Source organism: Canis aureus, chromosome 4, assembly GCF_053574225.1.
Source record: "Canis aureus isolate CA01 chromosome 4, VMU_Caureus_v.1.0, whole genome shotgun sequence".
Taxonomy (NCBI): Eukaryota; Metazoa; Chordata; class Mammalia; order Carnivora; family Canidae; genus Canis; species Canis aureus.
The window spans coordinates 86,500,856-86,522,908 of record NC_135614.1 but is presented as its reverse complement, the minus strand read 5'-3'; the positions used below and the strand labels follow the sequence as shown (position 1 = coordinate 86,522,908).

General features: G+C 36.4%; 1 protein-coding gene across 9 annotated transcripts in view; it reads right to left on the bottom strand.

Moving 5' to 3' along the window:
* CDH18 (cadherin 18) overlaps positions 1–22,053 on the bottom strand; it is a 951,119-nt gene that overhangs the window by 226,735 nt on the left and 702,331 nt on the right. For 8 of the 9 annotated variants that reach the window (XM_077896372.1, XM_077896374.1, XM_077896375.1 and 5 more), the window contains one exon: positions 14,025–14,319. In XM_077896372.1, coding sequence (XP_077752498.1) covers positions 14,025–14,319 — 295 coding nt within the window. Of the gene's footprint in view, positions 1–14,024; positions 14,320–22,053 lie in introns of those variants that run through there. The other variant, XM_077896373.1, reaches the window with a different exon arrangement.

Below are 22,053 nucleotides of genomic sequence, written 5' to 3'. Positions count from 1 at the left end.
AAAATCTTTAATTTATTAAGTTGCCTGAGTGACTTCCCCAGGTCCTTCTGTGTCCTTGAATTCACAAGGACTTTCATGGGTAGAACAATTTTCACCTTTAATGCTTCGGGTCATAAATTTGGCCTGACTCTTTTCCCCTATTCAATTTTCAATGTTTTCAATGCTCCAGGAATTTTCAGAATCTCGGACTCATTTTTGTTACTCTATCTTGTTGTTATGGTTTCTTCTTGAAATATTTATGGTTTCTTTTTGGAATATCCTCTTTGACGCGCCAAGGGGAGATATATCAGCAAGAAGAGGTTAAGTTATGCCACAATGACAAACTGAGCATTTTATAGGAGAGAAGTACAACATGATCTTAAGGAAGAAAAATAAATATAACTCCACTGTCATTTCCCTCCAGAAAAGCAAATCTTAATAGTGTTTGGTATGTCTTTCCCTAACTTTATCCTGCTTCATCCGAGTCTGTCACGTAATTATGTACCTACTACTCAGAACACTGCAGCTTCTTCTGTGCCTAATAATATGTCATGGATATTTCCCTGCTAACTAAACAATATGATTTTAATAGCTACATGACATTCCACATTGCTTTTGAATGCATATTTACATTTTTTCTAGTTTGTTGTATTTTTATAGCTGTAGAACAAATCATCACAAACAGCTGAATAAAACAAAAGCCATCAAATTTGCTTGCATTTATGGGCGTTTGTTTGTTTCTTGCTACATACACACAATACTGTGATAAACTTTCAGAGTAGCGACCTCTTCCGAAGGAGCACGGCTTCTACACTATTCCACGGTGCTTCAGTGAGGCATTACGGCAGATTTAAGAGGCTAGTTAGCTTGTGAAGGCAAGAAGGGTCTGACGTTCTGAGTTCTCTCCTTACCAGCAGATGGGAGCAAGAAAATATTTCCCATTTCCTAAGGTGGAAAGTGAAATTCAGCCAAGAGAAACTCAATGGATCTTAAGAGGATTTGCAAATGAACTGGAAAGTCCGTGACCATCAAGGACTGGTTACTGAAAATTAGGAGGAACAAAGACTTGCGGTAGAGGACAGCAGGAATCCAGAATGACAAAACCATTCCTCTTCCTTACTGTGCCATCTTTACCTGATCACTTTCCCTTCATCGGTGCTTCACCTTCATACCGTAAGTTTAACCCTATTGCATTTTTTTTTAACTTAATTCTTGATCACTAAGACTTTCTCTACACTTGACTGCTATGGATTTTATCCTCTACCTGATTGCTGGGCCTACCATACCTCATGCTGAGCCTTCTCTTTATACCTGGACACTGAGCTTTCATTTCACATCCAATTTCTATGCTTTTGCACTGTACTGGGTTACTGTTCCTTTGCTCTGTATAAGGCTCCTAGAAAATCAAGAAAATTATCCAAAATGGTATCTCAAAAAAGAAATTTGAAATGCATAATAGAATTAGCAGTCAAGTTCAGTTAAAAGTAAGGTTGAATTTATTGCATGCCTGAGTTTTGAGAATGAAATTTCACAGTATATGCCCTAATATAGGGATTTCACATGCAAATATATATATTTTTTCAATTTCTAAAACTTTACAATAATTTCAACCTATGTGCTTTTGTTAAAATACAAGGGCAATAGCATACATAAATTAATAATATCAGTGATAATTCAGTAATGGCAAGTGTTTACTATGAGACTTTTGGTTTGGGCTATTCCTCCAATAAGAAGGAAAGAAAGAAACAGCAACAAAATTGGACATTATTAGTGTGAATTTATATAAAATGCTAGTGAACTTTTGTGAAAAATAAGAATTATTTTAATTGGAAAGTAATTATATTAATGAATTTAAATGATAGCACTATAGGAAAATATCACATAGAATAATATTTATAAAAAGTATATATAGTTTGTCTCTATTTTATGTAGTTTATTTATTGCTTATTATACTTGTGACATTTTGTTATGACAAAGAAATTAAAGAAGAAAAATATTTAAAAACCAACAGACCAGGAAAATATAAGTTCAAAGTCATGGGGGCGCCTGGGTGGCTCAGAGGTTGAGTGTGTGCTTTTAGCTCAGGGCGTGATCCCGGGATCCCGGGATCAAGTTCCGTGTTGGGCTCCCTGCATGGAGCCTGCTTCTCCCTCTGCCTGTGTCTCTGCCTCTCTCTCTCTCTGTCTCTCATGATTAAATAAATAAAATCTTAAAAAAAAAAAAGTTCAAAGTCATGTATAAATGCAAGGTGATAATTGATAAAACAATAAGCCCAGGATGTTTTAAGATTACTTTTAGTAAGAAATTCAAGTTGTATATATTAAGAACAAAAACATTATGTCCACCAAGAGACATATTAAGCTCCAAGGTCAATTTATATAACAAAATGTTCCACTGGCCACTATGAAAATTTCACCTATCAATTTTTTTTCAATTACATATACACAACACGCGTGTAGAACAGCCAAATCTCTGATTCATTTGCTGTGCATTCCAGTTTCCTTTACTGAGGGGTATACACATGAAAAGCATTCTTTGAATATATTTTTTAAAACATGATGTAAAAATTTAATTTTTGTGAATTAAGTTCATCTTATTTTGAAAAAAAAATTATTCCAGTGAAGTATTTTTTCATTATACATTGATCAGTTTTCTTAGGGGAAATCAAGGTCTAGTCTACTTTTATAAAGAGTAAATGGAGAAACTAAGGGATTCCCAGTAGCATTAAATGTATTCTGGTGAATCATATCTGTCCTTGAATAAAAATGAGAAACTCTATTGGTTTTTGTGGCCTTTCTTGCATTTACAAGAAATTTAATCATATGCTGAAAAATAAAATTAATCATTATTCAATGAAACAATAATAATTTTTTACCAGGTATAAGAATCAGTAATATTCGAAAAATTAAGAGGTAATGTTTCTTCAAAATCTTTCTCCAAAAAAAATCTATGTCCTCCAATCAAAGTACAGGTGAAAAGGGTCAGTATATAATTATTCAATAAATATTGACAGAATATAGTTTCAAGTGATGTGATTACGATAAACACAAAAGTAAAAAACCCAGATCTCTTCAAAACCCTTGAAATTTGCACTTTTATACTATTGAATTGCTGCTCTAAGAGTCCATATGAAATATTTTCTTCCATTCCATAGGTTGCCATTTCATTTTATCAATGTTTCCTTTGCTGTGCACAAGCTTTTTAGTTGGATGTGGTCACAGGTGCTTATTGTTGTCCCAGTTGCTTTTGCCTTTGGCGTTAACTCCAAAATATCATGACAAAGACCAATGTCAAGGAACTCAGTCTCATGTTTTCTTCAGAAACTTTATAATTTTAGGTTTTCGATCCATTTGAATAGATTCTTGTTTATGGTATAAGACAATTGTCCAGTTTCCATTCTTTTTCATGTGGCCGTCCAGTTTTCCCAAGACCATTTATTGAAGAGAGTATCCTTTTTCCATTGTACACTGTGGTTCCTTTGTCAACAGTTGACCATGAGCAATTCTGGGCTCTCTTTCTATTCCACTGATCAAGGCGTGCTTTTTTACCAATACTATACTGTTTTGATTACTATCACTTTGTAATATCGTTTGGAATCAGGAAGTGTGATGCCTGCCACTTTGTTCTTTTTTCCCCAAAATTGCTTTGGCTATGAGGGGTCTTTAAAGGTTCCATAAAAAATATTAGTATCATTTGTTCTCTTTCCACAAAAACTGCCTCTGACATTTTGCTAGAGATGACACTGACTCTGTAGATCACTTTAGATAGAATGGGCATTTAAGTAATATTAATTCTTCCAATCCATGAACATGGAATACCTTTCCATTTATTTATGTCCTCTTCTGTGTATTTTCTCCCACCTCCTTGAATGCATTCCTTAGTATTTTATTCTTTTTAATGATATGATTAATAGGATTGTTTTCTTAACTTTATCTCTCTTGTAGTTCACTGTAAAATGGATGCTGTTTTGAGCCACTAAGCAGTGGGTTGATTTGTTACAAAACACTAGCTAACCAACACAAGGGGAAACTTGTGAGAAGAAAAAAGTTATGAAACTCAGAAATTTGTGTTCAGTTCTCACTTCATTACTTGTCCAATGTGAATCCTCACATGCACTTTTAATTTACCATGTAGAAAAGCAGAGTCTGCCTCATTTGATTGAAATTATCTCATTCTTGAAGTTATGCCCTGAGGGTAATGGTTTTAAAATGGCTACTAGAATCCTGGAAGATATCCAGGGTGAAGCTCCCAAGATGTTTGCCCAGAACTAAATCAGTCCCCCAACAAGCAGTGCAATAAAGTAAGCACAGCTGGTGTCTCTTCTTGTTGCTCTGCAACAAAGAACACAGCTGCAAGTGGAAATAGGCCTGGGAGTTAGAGATTGGAGAAGAACAAAGACACAAAAAAGACTAGGATGTTTTAATACATCTCCAAGGACAAGGCACCTCATGGCTATTAAGGATCACATAGCAAAACTTTTTTCTCTTCTTTTTCTTTATATCATTTCTTTTTATGTCAAACTAAGAATCAGTGCACTTCTGACGTTTAAGTTCATAAGTTACATGCTTAGAATCTTAATAAAATGTAGTATTAGTCCTCTCTCCCGTAAATTGAAATTCATTATTTCTATAGTCTGTTATATCTTAAATAGTATTAAATGATTCTTACTTCTAGGTGTCTTTTATTAATATACAGAAGAGAAGTAGAGATTTATAAAATTCCTTATATATATGTTGTTGTGGGGGGAAAAAAGACGTGAAATTTACTTTCAGGCAAATTGCATTGTGATCTAGTATAGTTAGTCTCAAAACAATTGGTGGATATAAGGTAATTATTTTTGAAAATTTACAGTGACAGTAAAGCAATTAAAGTAAAACATACTAAAAACTACTGATTCTAGGTGATTGTAGGTAAAAGGAGATTATGATTGTAAACATTCGGGTATATTTCTATAAAACAATAGAGGAGACGACATTATTGTTTTCAATTATTTTAAAATTATTGTCCTAGTTGTTTTTAAAGAGATTTCTCAATATATATGCTAAAAACACTTTTACCAGCTTTTTATAACAATATGACATTCTAGTATCACTAAATGTCTTAAGACATTTATAATGTCCTTTCAGAGAATGGCAATGTTGTTTACAAGTACATTTCTACTTATCCTATTTTCATTTCTTAAATGCCACACATGCACTAGACCACTGACTTGAAAAGCAGGTATAATTTAATCTCATAGTTATTTTCCTCTTTGTGCCATGATAATCAGTATTATTAACTTTTTATTTTATATTCTTAAAATTCAGCTCTGAAAAACTTAGACTTTTAATAAAGTTACATAAAATAATATTTAAAGAAGCATTTCTTTAAAGTTGTTTAAAGGACAAAGAAGACAATTACTGCATAGAATAATTTCTAGGAGGTGGTGAAATCATAAAGATGTCATGATAATGTACTGCAATGTACTGGAGGAAAAAAAGAAAAAAATGTTAAATATTCATTGATAAAATGTGTACAAGTGTCTCCACTATCCTAATCAGTCCATAATATTATCATGTGTTTCTGTCCACACAGGTTCTTTTTGTTTTATTTGATCAAATTTTTAATAAGTAAAAAAAAAAAAAGACTATGACAGCCAGTAGCTTACAAGGCATTCGTCATAATCCCAAAAGTCCTTTTCTAAATTAACAACGCTATAACGACAAGCAGATTTTCTTTTAAAAAATGAGAGCCATAGTGACTATCAAGTAGCCATGCTGTTCCTCTTTGTCCTGTGAGCACAAATAACCGAACTTTCATCCCTGGTATACCTCACCGTTTTCATAACAGGCATTTGAATATGGCAATGACTTTTAACCATGAAAATTGCTGACCTGGGCAGAGGAGAGTCATCTTGAGTCATGAAACATATGAGTATTTTAACACTACAAGATTCCCTTTGGAAGGGACTATAAATTTAACCAAAATCATATTCTCCAACTCATGTTTCCATTTGGGAATGACTTAAAAAAATAGTCTCCCTGCAGCGAGCATCTGACACTATCTGAAGACGCTGTCGCATGGTGGTGGTAGAAGAGATGCCACCAACACCTAGTGTGTGAGACCAGGGGTGCTGCTGGACACCCCGCCAGGCACAGGACAGTCCTCCACAGCAAAGACCCACCGAGTCCAACAGGACCATGAGTACAGTTGGGAACCTGCTGTGGAGGGGTAGGATTCCCTGGATGACGGTTCAAACTACACGATGCAAACCTAAGAGGTAAAGAAAAACCTTGGAGTAAAGCATGCACGGCCAAACACTCCAGCTCACGTTGCATCTTTGTCAAACCACCCAGGACACCACAGACTCTGACGATTACTTTCCACTAACAAGAAACATGCAAGCACCTTTTGCTTTTCTCATAGGTACTAGAGCACAGGGCAATTATGTGGGGGGCTCCGGGGCTATGACCTAGCACTGCAGGGACCCAGGGACCCATGGCCGGATAGACACTCCCCCCCTCCCCCAGGGCTCTCTCATGCTGCTTCCCTGGGTTCCCATAGCAGGCTCTGCTCAAGGGGAAGGGAGTGCATCATTTGCATGACAATCCTGTTTCTTTTCCCCCTTAACAACACACATGCACACGCACACACACCTTAGTAGACCATAAACCCCCAGGGAAGGCAAAATTATTTTTCATCGCTGTGTCGCCTACACACAACCCTTGTCTAACGCTACAGGAGGTTAACTGACGACGTCTCTCAGTCTGCAACTTGGATCACTGTCCCTCCTTATGTTCCCGTTACACCCGCTTATCAAACGCTCTATTGAAATTTTCTGTTTCTATGTCCACAGCCTGTTCAAATTTAGGGATCTTGTTTCTTCTATCTTTCTTTCTTTCTTTCTTTCTTTCTTTCTTTCTTTCTTTCTTTCTTTCTTTCTTCTCTTTCTTTCTTTCTTTCTTTCTTTCTTTCTTTCTTTCTTTTTCTCTTTCTTTTCTTTCTTCTTTTTCTTCTCTTTCTCTCTTCCTTTCTTTCCTCTCTTTCTTTTTTCTTTTTTCTTGTTTTATTACTAGCCATTGTTAGTTCTCAGCACATAAACTGCCTTGCCTCTGTTGCTCTCTTTCTTTCCAAAAAGAATTAAAGAGATTCAAAAAGGGAGATTTTATTTTACTTTACTTTACTTTACTTTACTTTACTTTAATTTAATTTTAGATTGTATTCATTTATTCATGAGAGACACAGAGAGAGAGAGAGGCAGAGACACAGGCAGAGGGAGAAGCAGGCTCCGTGCAGGGAGCCTGACTTGGGACTCGATTCTGGGTCTCCAGGGTCACGCCCTGGGCCGAAGGCAGGTGCTAAACCGCTGAGCCACCTCGGCTGCCTGGATTTTTTTTTTTAATAGCTGGGTAATTCAAAGTGGAATTAATGAGTATATGATGAAAGCAATGAATTTATCAGGCACCATATGCTGAGAAAAAATTTTGTCACCCACCCGCACTATTAGCCATTACTATGATTAGAAATCTATATACCTTTAAGCATTACTGTTATTTAAAGTGTTTTTATCACAAGTCTGCATTTCACTCTTTATTATCACTTCATAAATAATATATATATTTTTGATAAAGAAAAATGCATTTCTCTGATAGCAGATAAAGCCACAACCCATTTTTAGAAGTGATCACCTTCCCCAATATATATGCTCCTTTCAGATACATCCAATGGGCACATCCACTGTACAACACACCCTTACTTTCTAAAATAAACTGTAGACTATTCCACATACATTTGTGAAATTTTTTTCTTCACTGAATCAATATAGATCATGCTCGGTCAGTGTATACATACTAATTCATTCATCTGAGGGCTACATAGGGAATCTGCATGTTTTTGAAGAGTCATTTACCTGAAAACTTCCTTATTAGCAGACTCTAAGTGTGCTCCCATGTTTTGCTGTGATGAGTAATACTGCAGCGGGCATCCTCTCACATGTGTCTTTGTGCAACCATGTGAACGCACCTATAGGACAGTTCTCTGTAATACAGATTGTCCCACAGAAGGATATGTTCTCAATTTAAAATACTGTTCAATTGCTATCCAAAAATAAAAACAAAAAAAAGAGAGAAAAGAAGAAAAAGAGAAGAAATGAAAGAAAAGAAAAAAAAAAGAAAAAAGAAAAAGCCGTGGGAATTCACCTTTCTGCTAACGGCTCTGCACAGGAACAACTTTGTGAATCATCAAACTTGTACACCTTGGCAGATGAACAATGGTTTCACCTTCTCCTTAATGGTTTGTTAATTTATTAGTGAAATTTGAGGTTTTACTTTGGAGAATTAACATGGTTCTTTTTTTTCTTTTTTTTTTTTCCTGTGAATCCCATGCTAATGCAATTTTCCCATTTTTTTATTTGGTTGTGACATATTTTTGGTATTAAAAAATCCCCTTATGAAATAAAAAAAAAATAGTCCCCTGGACAGCCAGGCATGCTTACCAGTATATCAGTTCATCTTTCATCTCATTAGGCCTAACCCTATGATTTGACATCTGCATTTTCAAATGTTTATTCATTCAAATTCATGTCTTATAGATGGTGGCCTATTGTGTCTTTTATCTCACATTGAAAAGTCCTTCATATACTTGTTTTGTTTTTTCGTGGTTGTAGTTTCATTAGTAGATTCAAAGTTTTAGATTTTACAGTTTGGTCACAGATTCATTTACTATTTCCTCTGTCCTTCAGTTCGGGGAAAACCACACTCTCCAATTGTCTCAGCCCCATGAGGACCCTGGTCCTCCACCTGAGTCCCACTCCTCAGCTTAGTGAGTGAGGCTACTGCCCATTCCTTGATACGTCCATTCCTTTCACTGCCCACACTATGTGCATCACAATAATTATCTTAGTTTTTGGCACAAAAATCTAGAAACTGTCCATTGTCTTTATCTACACTATATCCAATATATACATTTTGGAGTTATTAAAAAATATCTTTGTTTCCAAAACGTTTCCTTGTAGGATTCCCTAGAGATTAGATTTCTAGTTTAAATAAATGTCTGTTCCCTTACTCTCTAGCAATTTAGGATTCATTTTCCTTTTCGTGGTATGCAGTCATCCCCAAATCCAATCCTCTAAAACCAAAAGGAACATTATAATAGCACTGAATTAGCTTCACATGTTAAGAAGGAAATCCCCACTTCTGGCTCAATAAACCGTATGGGTTCTGGAACATGCACTATTTTGGTCATAATTATCTCACCAATAGCTTGATCCAGATTTTACATTTTTAACCATATTAAAAAATCGGGAACTCAAAAGCTGAATCTCTGTCTGGCTTAGAAATCTTTCCCAGTTGCACTTCTTACGCACCATGTAGTCTGGCAAATTATTTAATTTTATGTATCAGTTTTATCTTCTGCAAAACCAGGGTAACCATAATGTTGCCCTTTTGATGGTATGGACACAAAATTATGACAAATGGCATGCAATCCTGGCACACAGTAAGCGCTCGATAAACATCCCTCGATGCTGGTGATGCTGTGCCAGTGATCATTACCGCTTGGACAACTTGTGACCTCACATCCTGGTAAAATTAACTGGTTGTTTTGGAGTAATCAATGTTATATTTTCTGAAGATCTCAAAGTCAACATTCAAATGTCCGATTTCGTTTTTCCTGCTGATCAAAACTCTATGGATGCAATGAATTCTGCAGTCAATGGCTGGCAAGATTTAAATATCTGAAATCAACTGTCAGCTGCAACACAGGCAACCGGGAAGATTGCTGCCATGGCAAACATCATCTAGCACCACGACTACCCAGAAAGGGAAAGAAGGGATGATTTCCTGCGTCGTTCCCTAATCAGCACGCTTCATCAAAGATGACAACCTCGTGTCTTATCTGATGCTGAAACTTTTCTCACAATTCTTCTGGATTCAGTATCGGTTTTAGTTCTTTGCTTTTGAGGTCCTTGTTACATCTAGAAGTCGTCCAAGTACCCAACTCAGAGTCAACATAGTGTCATGTATTCGAGATCCAACAAAAGAGTTTAAATGGAAACGGGTTTTATTTGGTTAAGAATGGCTTGGGGATTGGCAGGCCTCCGCTGGAGCATCCATTCTGCCACAGAATCATTCTTTCTAGACCCTCCTAACTTCCTGCCCCATCTCACTTAGCAGGAGGCTTCCCTCCTGATGGCGCAAGCCGTTGCTGCATTTCCACACCACGTCTGCATTATGGGCCGTGGGTGAAATAGGTGTGCCAGCTAGCTCCTCTCTGGAAACTTCTCTCTTTTCTGGAGGCCCCACCCCACCCCACCGGCCTCCACTTACATCCTGTCCTATCAGCTAGAGTTAGGTCACACAGTCACTCCTAGATGAAAAAGGAAATGTGGGAGGTGACTATCTGATTCTGCAGCATGGGGCCCGGAGCAAACCTGAGTTGTAGTAACACCAAAAGGCAGGCCGGGTGTTGGTTGTATCACTAACTGTATTCACCTCAAGGGGAGAAGCCCACCCCAGTGGCTTCTAACAAATAGCAGATTTTCCTGTACATGGTCTATCCAGCAGGTCAGCAGAGCACCAACTGCCTAGAGCAGCAGATGCCTTGCCTATGAGAACCCCAACGCTGTCCTCTAATTATCCCCCCGCCTCCAGTGTCACCCCCTGCAAGCCCTTACAACGGAGGCCGGCAAGCTTTGTTCTGTAAAAGGCAACACAGGAAACACTCTAGGCTTTGGGAATCAAACCAGCTCCACTGCATCTTCTCAATCCAGCCACCATCCTGCCCAAATTACCACAGGCAATATCTAAAGGCATGGGGGTGGCTGGGTTGCAGTTCAACGTCATTTACAGAACCAGACGGCGGGCTGACCCCTGCCACTGGCCGCTGGTCCCTCCTCTACCTCCCTGCTAGCTCTTAAATCCTAACTTCAGAATCAGTGCAAAATCTCACCCCCCCCGCAAGCATGCATGCCAAGTGAATTCTTCCCTCCATTAGTTTCCACTTTCTATACGTTCAGACTAAAAAGCACATTAGATGCCACGATGATGCTTTTTCATCTATTTTTTCCCCTCAGTGAGTTCTCTCTTTCTCTCCATGAAATCAGGCCTAGAGGCACAGTAATACCATGACTTAAAACCTACTGTTTTGCTCTTTTTCCTCTCTTTCTTTCAGATGTTCAATATTTCACCTCAGCCGTACTCATCTCAGTAAAAGAAATTAAGAATAGCAACTATTTCCCATTCCCACCCTCCTCTCAAGACCTGGATGAGGACTTTGACATGTTGTGACTTTTTCCCAAGTCCTAAAACTACAGCCTATGCTGCAATGATTCCTTTAAGCTTCATGATTCTTAGATTGTACAGTATCTTTCAGCATCCCCCAATGTACCCACTTAGACTCAACTGTATATACACACACACACACACACACAAATATTTCAGGGTACATTTCTACTATTTCTTTTCCTCTCCTTGTCATTTTCCTTGAATTTGAGGATCTCTGTTTGGATTCATTTCAATAACTTTTAATTTCAACTATTTTCTCAAATATATTTCTAGATAAGGTGACAATCTACTTTCTGGATCCTTCTCCAAACATTTCTTTTCTTTTTTTTTTTCCAACATTTATTTTTTACCTTGATAAATGAATCATATTTTGATGAACAAAGGATTTAGGGCTTGAGTATTTTTTTTTTCTCCATAAGGTTGTGTATTCAACTGTCAACCGGAATCCAGTATTTCAAGTGATAAATATAATATAAATATTATATATATTTACATATATTATATATGTTACATATTATATATATGCATGTATATATACATATATATATATTAGTAGATAATTAAAATATATCTGAAAGTTTATAAAATTTTCTCTTTTAGGCTATAAGTACTTTGCCAGGATTCACCTAGATTTGACTCTTATTTTAACCCTCCGTCAAAGACTATTAAACTCATAATTTCAATATGTTCTTTACCTCAAGGGAAAAAAAAATACTGTTCTTTCCTTCATCTACTCTTTTTTGGCTGTGTGGGAACATATGTCATTCACACAATAGGTGTGAACATATCGTCTAAGTCTCATCTTGTACCACAATTCCCACATTTTGGGGATTGTTTTCCTCTCTGATTTTGAGCTACTTCTTCCAGTCCCATATGTTCTCAGCTTCCAGGGCAATAATTTGGATCTTATCAATGACCATCCATGTGTCAATCATCTACTGATATTTTGTTGTTTACTAGTTGGAGCAAGCACGGGCTCTGAGCCACAGAAATCTCTTGTAGCATCCTGACAACCCCAGTGCTTTGTGATCTACTGTCCAGTCCACTTTCTTGGGGACGACGACTTTGCCTGTGCTTCTCTGGTGCTTTGCCCCCTGCTTATGGTGGTTTCACGGGTGCTCGTTGGGGCTCTCATGAGGCCTCTGGAGGCATCCTTACCAATGGCTTTCTCACCAATGATGGAGTCACAGAACTATTCACTTCTGTGAGATAGAGGGATTGGCAAATGGGGTGTCAGTTCCTGGACAAGGCGAGAGAAGGAAGTCTGTCCTAGAGATGCTACACAAACTCTCACCTGCCAGGCTTTATGGTGTTGGGCCTTCAGTTTCCCTCCGATTTTCCTTAGAGACCAATGAGCCTGAGTGACCTCTGGGCCTCTGCACAGGCTCTCTGGGGCTGAGCCCTGTGCTCTCTTATGGAACTACTTTCTACTCTGAGATTCTGGTCAAGAAGAATGAGTCTCCTCTTTCTAACCTGCCTCCCCAACAGCTTCAGGAGTCATCTGCCTAGCTCACAAGAAATAAAATGGACTGGAGCAAGGAAGGAAGAAACCACAATCTTTCCTTAAAAAAACATATGGATATGACATGAAGGACATGAACTACATTTACTGTGATAGTCATTTCACGATATGTGTATGTCAAGGTATCATGCCATACCTCTTGAACTTACACAGTGCTGTATGTCAAGTTACATCTCTAAAATATTTTAAAAATCAAACTTAAAAAACCCACTTAAAAAAAACCACTTATGTATATATCCAAATACATAAAAATTTGATTAGTGACTATAATAACCTTAGCTCAAACTACTAGTCATATATGCTTACATATGTAATACTCATACATAAGCTCAAATATATAAAATCTTTACACACAAAAAAATGTGTTCTACATCCCAGCTTAGAGTCTTACAGAGGTAGTCAAAAAATTATCATGGCTTAACTCTATTTTAATGATTTAGACAATTTGTCATAGGAGATAATAAAATAAAATAATAAAATAAAATAAAATAAAATAAAATAAAATAGCTACACAACAGAGATCTGTAAGGGATGAGAAAGCCTCAGATCATCAGAGTGAAATCGTCAGATTTCCTGACCCATCAAATGAAGGATAAGCTCTACATTCAGGAGAACATAGTGTTGACTTCTTCTTGGCCATTTTGTCAACATATGAATTTGGGAGAGTCACTTAAGTACAGTATGCTGGCTTATACACCTTTAAAATAGTGTCCAAAAGACTTTAAGGATTATTCTATGTTTTAAAATAGATAAAGTATGTAAATGCTTATGAGTATCTAAAAAGTTTTATTGAATACTGCAGCAATTACTTGCATTTTCAAGGCTATTACAATTTGGTCATAAGCTGCAAGCTTAAGTAAGACAAGTAGCAAAAGATTTCAGACATTATATTGTCTATTTTTATTTATGCAAACTATTGCCTTGAATGGGTTGGTATCTTCATAGAAGATACATGAAGAAACTACATGGTCTTAAAAGCTGTATCAAGCAAAAATTGCAGGTGTTTTCCCATTAATGATTGTTTATTTTTTTTTTCTTGACACCAAACCATTACTTATAATTTCAGAAATTAATTTAATAAATATTATAATATCTAGAGCTAATGTTCTTTAACACCTTAAGCCACATGTAAACATAAAATATTTTGAAAATTTTTCAGATTTCTACACACACACACAAAATGAAAAACTGGTCTTCACAGATTATTTTTTTGGATTCTCAAAAATATATTAACTGTCAAAGTAAGGAATGATTTTTCTTACCCATATCTGACATTTCAGGAACAGTAACGATGTATGGTCCATCTGTGAACTTTGGAGCATTGTCATTGATGTCTTGTACTTTGATTATGAACTCGGATTCAGGTTCAAGAGGTTTGTTTGTTCGTCTGTCAATAGCCTGGGCATGAAGCACATAGTGGGTCTTCTGCTCTCTGTCTAGGCTTTTCGTTGAGTGGATATCACCAGTGGTATCATCAATGATAAATATAGTCCCAGCACCTTCTCCAGTAAGGATGTACTTGACAGATCCATCGCCTTTGTCAGAATTGGAATGTAGCTGCAAAAGAAAAATTAAATAATTTAGCACCCAATTACGTTACAATGTAACATTACCATAATGTTACCATAAAATTGTATATCTATAATTTTTAACTTACTTTGATTATAATTTTTCTTCTCTCCACAGTGTCCCACAGGTTACTATAATCTTTTATTTTTCTGCAATTTTTCTTTACTTGGTACTGATATGGCTATTTTTATCATGATCTAAAATATTCAATTATTTACTTAATAGGAATTAATAAACAAAACTAATTAAAAGAAAAATTATAACCCTTGATGTAATTTTACTATATCACAACTTCACTAACTATAGAAAATAGAACTGGAAAAAGAAATTACCAGTAAATCACTATTGCCTTCAATACTTCCAGGAATAATAATTTTTTTAATTAATTGTCACTTTACTACAAATTTAGAATTAGAAATTAGAAATTTTTAATTTAGAATTTAAAAAAAAAAGAAAAATATACAGGGTAGGAGAAGATTCAGATTTTTTTAAGTTTATTTATTTTTATAATCTCTAAACCCATGTGACCCTGAGATCAGAAGTCACATGCTCTACTGACTGAGCCAGCCAGGCACTTTTATTTTATTGTTATTTTTTTTAATTATGAAAATGTTAACTCGAAATTTAAATAGCAGTGATTCATTTAACCAATACATAGGCCTTTTTTTAATTAATTAAAATACACTGACAAATTATCACTCATTTTGTCATTTAAATATCAGGAAAGGCTTTTTTATCTTTATTTATTTATTTATTTTTAGATTTTAAATATTTTAGAGTGAGAGAGAGTGAGCATCGGTGGAGGGGTAAAGGCAGAGAGAATCCCAAGCAGCATGGAGACCAACAGGGGGCTCAGTCTCATGACCCTGACATCATAACCTGAGCTGAAATCAAGAGTTGAACGCTTAATGGAATGAACCACCCAGGCACCCCAGGAAATGCTTTTAAACTTTATATAATTCATATTTCATGATCTATTATAACTTGTAGCATTTTAATTAAATATTTCCATAAGTGCCACTGCTAGAAACAAACACAATAGTTTCTTATATCTCAAACATATAATTGGAGAATTGTTTCTCCCAAGAGACGTGAACAATTATACTTCATATGAAACCTTTTTGGTTACAAAACCTCAATTACTCACGTTTTGCTCATTTCTGGAAACATTGAAAAATATAACCTTGTTCCTATAGCCTTTAAGTTTCTTGCCATAATAAAGAGAAATTTCTCAAGGATTATTTTAAAGTCTCTGAACTCTTAGAAGACTTATTTTAAAAAGGTAAAATATGGAAAAATATAATAAACTACGACAAAGGACTGTTCTATGGTAAAATGAAGGCAACTGAAATATTAGTAATAGTTTATCAAAAATAATCCTATTTCCTTCTCAAAAACACATAAGATATAAACAGGAACAAATTCTGATAGGAATCACTTAGCAAGATTCAACAAATTATATCCTTTGAAAATACTTTTTTTTTCAGCTTTATAAAGAGGAGGAAGAAATCCATTAGCAAAATATGAAAAACATAGCGTTCAAAGATTCACACTTCATTAGTAAATTAACTACTGAATGTAGAATGCAGAATGAGTTGTGTGGAGATAGTTGTATGCATGGATGGAAATGTATTTAGTAATTTCTTTGTGTTTCTTGACATATCTTTTTAGCACCTAGAAGAGGGATTTATTATTTATGAAGCAGACACCTGCAAAATATCATAGAAATGTAAAAGCAACATATTTATTAAACAAATGTTTTTTAAAACATTTTCTCAAACACTTTTGCTTTTAAATAAACCATGAGACAGTTTTATTAGCTATTGTTATGCTATATATAAATTATAAATTTATATAACTAATTTAAAATCCTTTTGGAGCAATGTACTACACTTCTAACAACTAATTTCAGAAAGACATTGCAATGATGACAAATGACTTATTTTCAAGTTATATTTTTATATTCTTCTATGTTCTTAAAGAGGCCATTTTGATGTTACTTTATGTAGAATTTAGGGTTTTTATTATTAAAAAGTTAATCATATTTAAAGAATGGGGTTATGTGTGTAGACCAGCAATGGAAGCACCTAAGAGAAATAGTAAAGTTGTCATTTTAAAGCATATATTAAAAATATAACACATTCAGGACGCCCAGATGGCTCAGTGGTTGAGCATCTTCCTTTGGCTCATGCCCTGACCCTGGGTCCTGATGCTTCTCCCTCTGCCTGTGTCTCTGCCTCTCTCTGTGTGTCTCTCATGAACAAATGAATAAAATATCTTTTTAGAAAAACACCCTCTATGCTTTATATAGAATGGTAGTCACTTCAAATAAAAGGAAAAAAAATGTGAGTAATATTATGGCTTTAGATTTTAAGATTTTTTTTTTTTTATTTTTTATTCATGAGAGACACACACACACACACACACACACAGAGGCAGAGACACAGACAGATGGAGAAGCAGGCTCCATGCAGGGAGCCCGAAGCAGGACTCAATCCCAGGTCTCCAGGATCACACCCTGGGCTGAAGGCAGCACTAAACCACTGAGCCACCCGAGCTGCCCTAGATTTTAAGACTTGAATCTGGTTCCACATTCATAAAGTGTTTGTGATTAATAAACAACTAAGCCTAAATATTTCAGAACTTATGTCTAATTTGAAAATAGATGTGCAACAAAATCAGTGATTTATAATTCAGCAGTATTTATATTATTGGACAACATAGTAAAATTTCTAATAAAATGTTATAAACATGTATTTGAATTATATAAGGTGTTGATAATGCTTAGCTTGAGTGTTTCAATACAATGTCAATAATCATTTCATTAATGGATTTTTAAAAATCTCTCAGCTGGCCTAGTTGAATCTTGGAATGATTAGTTTATGTGTTAACACTGATGGGAAACTATTACAGTAGCATGTAGTCAAATCAATAACTTATAGGATTATGATGATAACCATCTGTGAAACAACAAAGTGGTCTACTCTCAGGCTTAGCTCTTGTCCACCATCCACCCATTTCCAAATGTTCAGTTCACTTTGGAATACATACTTTACAACAGAGATGGAGCCTGAGAGAAACACCAGCTGTACTTCTTTTTTTTTTTTAATTTTTATTTATTCATGATAGGCACACAGTGAGAGAGAGAGAGGCAGAGACACAGGCAGAGGGAGAAGCAGGCTCCATGCACCGGGAGCCTGACGTGGGATTTGATCCCGGATCTCCAGGATCGCGCCCTGGGCCAAAGGCAGGCGCCAAACCGCTGCGCCACCCAAGGATCCCACCAGCTGTACTTCTTTTGCTTAATAAGTGAGTTTCAAGATCCTGGAAGAGCACATGTTGTATATTAGGGTTTTTTAAGGGAAGAAACAATGAATGGGTGAATGAATGAATGAAATAGGTGAGCAATAATGGTAGTAGTAGAGTTAAAAATCTTAAGGTATGGAGAGACAGCTCTTTGATACAGATAATCAGGAAATATAGATAACCAGGATAAAAATGTGCTATCTCTGGGCATAGGCAGCAATGAGACATCCATCAAAAGAACTGGGAGTAGAGCACATATGGTGGGAAATACTCTGGACATATACATGGTGCTGATTTAGAAACAGTGAAATAGGATGTTGTGAGTCGAGCTAGCTATTAGACTATTTAAGAGGGATTTTCATTGTATTTTACACTGACATATGTGAAAATATTTAGAAGACAAAGTTGATTTGAGTCATATATATGAACTCCTTTTAGTAGACAGTTTGGAAATACCACAGAGAGAACAGCGTCAGGTTCTTACACGGTGGTGGGAATATACTTCTGGAGTCCTGAGATTTTGCAAAGTAAGTGATATTTTTGTGCTGAAGGACAGATGTGATATTGTCCTAAAGCAAGAAGAGATGATGTTTGTTATCCCGTGACAAAGTAGGGCTAATTAACTGCTCTTTAGAGAACAGAAATGGGGAGGAGAATGAAGGAAGAAAATATAATCACCCAAGTAAAGCAAAATGACCACTTCTCTGGCATTACTTTAATAAATTGTCCCCTTCTTAGTGTTAAGTAGTAACCTATGGCACTTAGAAAGCTCATGCGACTCACATGAGTTCCTCCTAGAAAACTATTTATTCACCCTAGACCCCATTAGGATCAGGACCTAAAAATTTATAGCTTTCACTCCAAAGCAGAGTTCCTTGCTAAGAAAATATTCTATCCCTTCGGGAAGAATAACTTTAAAAGGTTAAGAAGATGGTGGCAGAGCAATTAATTTCAAAAGTTGCTTTTAGTGAGGACTTCAAGCTATGTTAAAAAGATAGACCACTGACTTAAAATTGTAATATTTTAAGCTACATGCTTTATGTATGTTTTTTATGAGTAGGAAACACGTATTTACAAATTCCGGTGGAATTCAGGAATAAAGTCAGAAATATTTGATAGCAATTCCACTACTGTTCTTTTCCCAACACATTAAATACAAGTGATGCAATGTGAGGATCATAGGAAATACATGTTGTTAAATTTATTATGCGTCCTTCATTCCAGAACGTGTTATATTTTTTTACGGCGTGTGTTATATTTTAAACCATAAGCCGATGAAACAATACTCCACTGAACTGTTAATAAGTGATTGATGTAAAGAAGAAAAAACCATATTAAATCATCATAGTCTCTTGGTAACATATCGGTCTTGTACAATAAATAAACATTGGTTTTAATTATGCATCCATTAATATGTAAAAAGTTATTAAAAATAGTTGTGATAAGGCACTTTGTTCAACCAGGAATCTAACATTAATTGTTTAAAATGTTAAGAAATTAGGTGCGTGTAAGGAAATAAGGTATGTGTTTAACTGGAAATAGCAGAGGTCTTTGCAAACATGTAAAAGTCTCCTGTTGAATTTCAGCTTTTAGCATTTAACTTCTCACTGTGTGTTCTTAGAGGAGGAAACAAATGAGTGAGGAGGAAGAGAGAAAAGGAACAGGAGAAGTACAGGTTTATTATACCCTCTGAATCCCAGATTAGAGATTTTAATATACAAAATAAAAAACTATAACATATCTCTGAAGTCTGAAGTTGTCATAATTGCATATCCATGAGCTATACCTTAGAGAGTCCTATCCGGGGGTGCTAAATATTTGGGCACTACCGGAGTCACGTCGCTGGTGGAGAATTTCCCTATTAATTTTTTTGTTGGAAAATCTCAAGAGCTAACCAATCAATTAAAGTTGGAGACATCTGAGGTGTTGGAGTACCTATTCTCTATCAGAGTTCATCTGTGTTCTTTTACCTGCCAGTTAGGGTCCAGCTGAGAAAGAGACAGCCTTGGCAGCTGGTTTTAAATTAAAAAAAAAAAAAAAAAAAAAAAAAACACCTCAGCATGTACTAACAAGAATACAATTTTGGAAAAATACTGGCTCAAACCACTGTCCACACATTTGCATGTGTTGTGTTTTCATCCCCATTAAAACTCTGTCATTACTGTTCATTTTAGCTCTTTGTTCAAATAAGAAAGCAGTAATTACATATCGAAGGGAGAGGGAAGGAAGATGATAGAAATGTGAATGGCTTCAATCATTTAGAAAATTCATCTGACAATAAAATGTGAGATTATCATTTGATCTGGCGATCACTTTCAGAAGTACGTATCCAACAAATACTTTTGGAGTACTCAGTGTGTTCCAGTCCTGGAACGTCAGTACATCAGTACTAAAGTTAAGTACTTCAATATGGTATGAAATACATCACTACGTAAACACATCATTTTAGTATTTTATTTTATTTTTTTTTTAAACTTTTTTTATTTATTTATGATAGACACACAGTGAGAGAGAGAGAGAGACAGAGACACAGGCAGAGGGAGAAGCAGGCTCCATGCACCGGGAGCCCGACGTGGGATTCGATCACGGGTCTCCAGGACCGCGCCCTGGGCCAAAGGCAGGCGCCAAACCGCTGCGCCACCCAGGGATCCCCATTTTAGTATTTTAAATACATCACTAATGCAGAGATTCCGACCCTGGAAGAGTTTGTGTTCATTCCAGTGGGGAGAAATATACAGTAAGCAGAACACGTGATTGATAGATAATATTTTGGAAATGCTAAGACTCACACAAAGCAGAGAGAAAGAAAGTAAAAGAGAAGAAAGATCAGAGGTGGCTGGGCAGGTGTAGAGAGGCCTCAATATTAAACATGGGAATATGGTGGGTGGAACGCGGGCCCCTCAACATGTCTATGTCTTTACTCTGGAAGCCTGCAAAAGTGTTACTTTCCATGGCAAAAAGGACTTCACACGTGTGATTGAGGTCAAGGTCCTTAAGACAAGGAAATTACCTTGGTTTCTCTAGAAGGGACATTTCTGATCACATGAGTCCTTACAAGTAAAGAAATGATCGCAGCTGGGGAGGGGGGAGAGAGAGAGAGAGAAAAACAGAATTGTGAGAAGGATTCAAAAGCTCACTGCTGGCTCTAAAATGTAAGCATCTCCATGCAAGACCTAAGAGAGGCCTCTAGAAGCTGGGAAAAGCAAAGGGATGGATTCTTTCTCAGAGGAATGAAGTCTTACCCACACTTTTATTTTGGCCCAGCGAGAACTGTTAAACTTCTTATTAAAGTGTTGGAAAATAAATGTATGGGTTTTGAAAAAATATTTTATTTATTTATCTAAGAGAGAGAAAGAGCACACACGAGGAGCAAAAGAGGTAGAGGGAGAAGCAGACCACTACCCGCCCTGCTGAGCAGGGAGACTGGACATGGGGCTCGGTCCCAGGACCCTGGGATCATGACTTGAGCTGAAGACAGACACTTAACCAACTGTGCCACCCAGACACCCCAAATTTATGTTATTTTCAGGCACTAATTTTGCAGTGATTTGTTAAAGCAACAAGGAAATCTAATAAAGGAGTCAGGTAAGGCATATTAAAATGATAGCATTTTAACACATTCTTGCAGGAGGTGAAGGAGTTAACCAAGTGCATAGTCTAGGGAAGAGCACTGCAGGGAGGAAGAACATAAAGAGTAAAGGAATTGCATTAGGAACATGACCAGCAGATTCCAGAAACTGGGAGGAAGCCAATGTGACCAGAGTTGCATGGACAGAGAAGGGCAGTAGGAGAAAATATCAGAGAAATTCCATATCCTCCCTTGTCTGTGGTCTCCCTGTCCCTGGTTTCAGCTGCCCACTGCCAGCTGTGGTCCAGAAGCAGGTGATCTTCCTTGCGATGTATCATCAGTAGGTCAACAGTAGCCTGATGATGTGTCACAATGCCCACATCATTCACCTCCCTTTGTCTTTATCATGCATTTTATCTTCCTGCATCATCATCATAAGAAGGGCGAACACAATACAGTAAGATACATTACGAGAGAGGGACCATATCCACACTTATATAATTTTTATTACAGCACAATGATTATAATTGTTCCATCATTGCTGTTAATCTTTTGCGCCTAATTTACGAACTAAACTTTACTAAGGGTATACATGCATAAAAGATAACCCGGTGTATACCGGGGTTGGCACTATCCAAGATTTCAGCCATCCACTGGAGGTCTTGGATGGAAGCAAGATCTCAGAGGATTACTGCCTGAGAGAAAGGGAGACTGGAGGGTTTTGAGCATAATAGTATAATTGATGTATGTCTCAGAGGGATCATGTCTACTTCATTGCAGAGAACAGAAAATAGAAGAACAAAATGAAAGTAGGAGAAGTCGTAGATTGACCACCATAGTAACAGGTA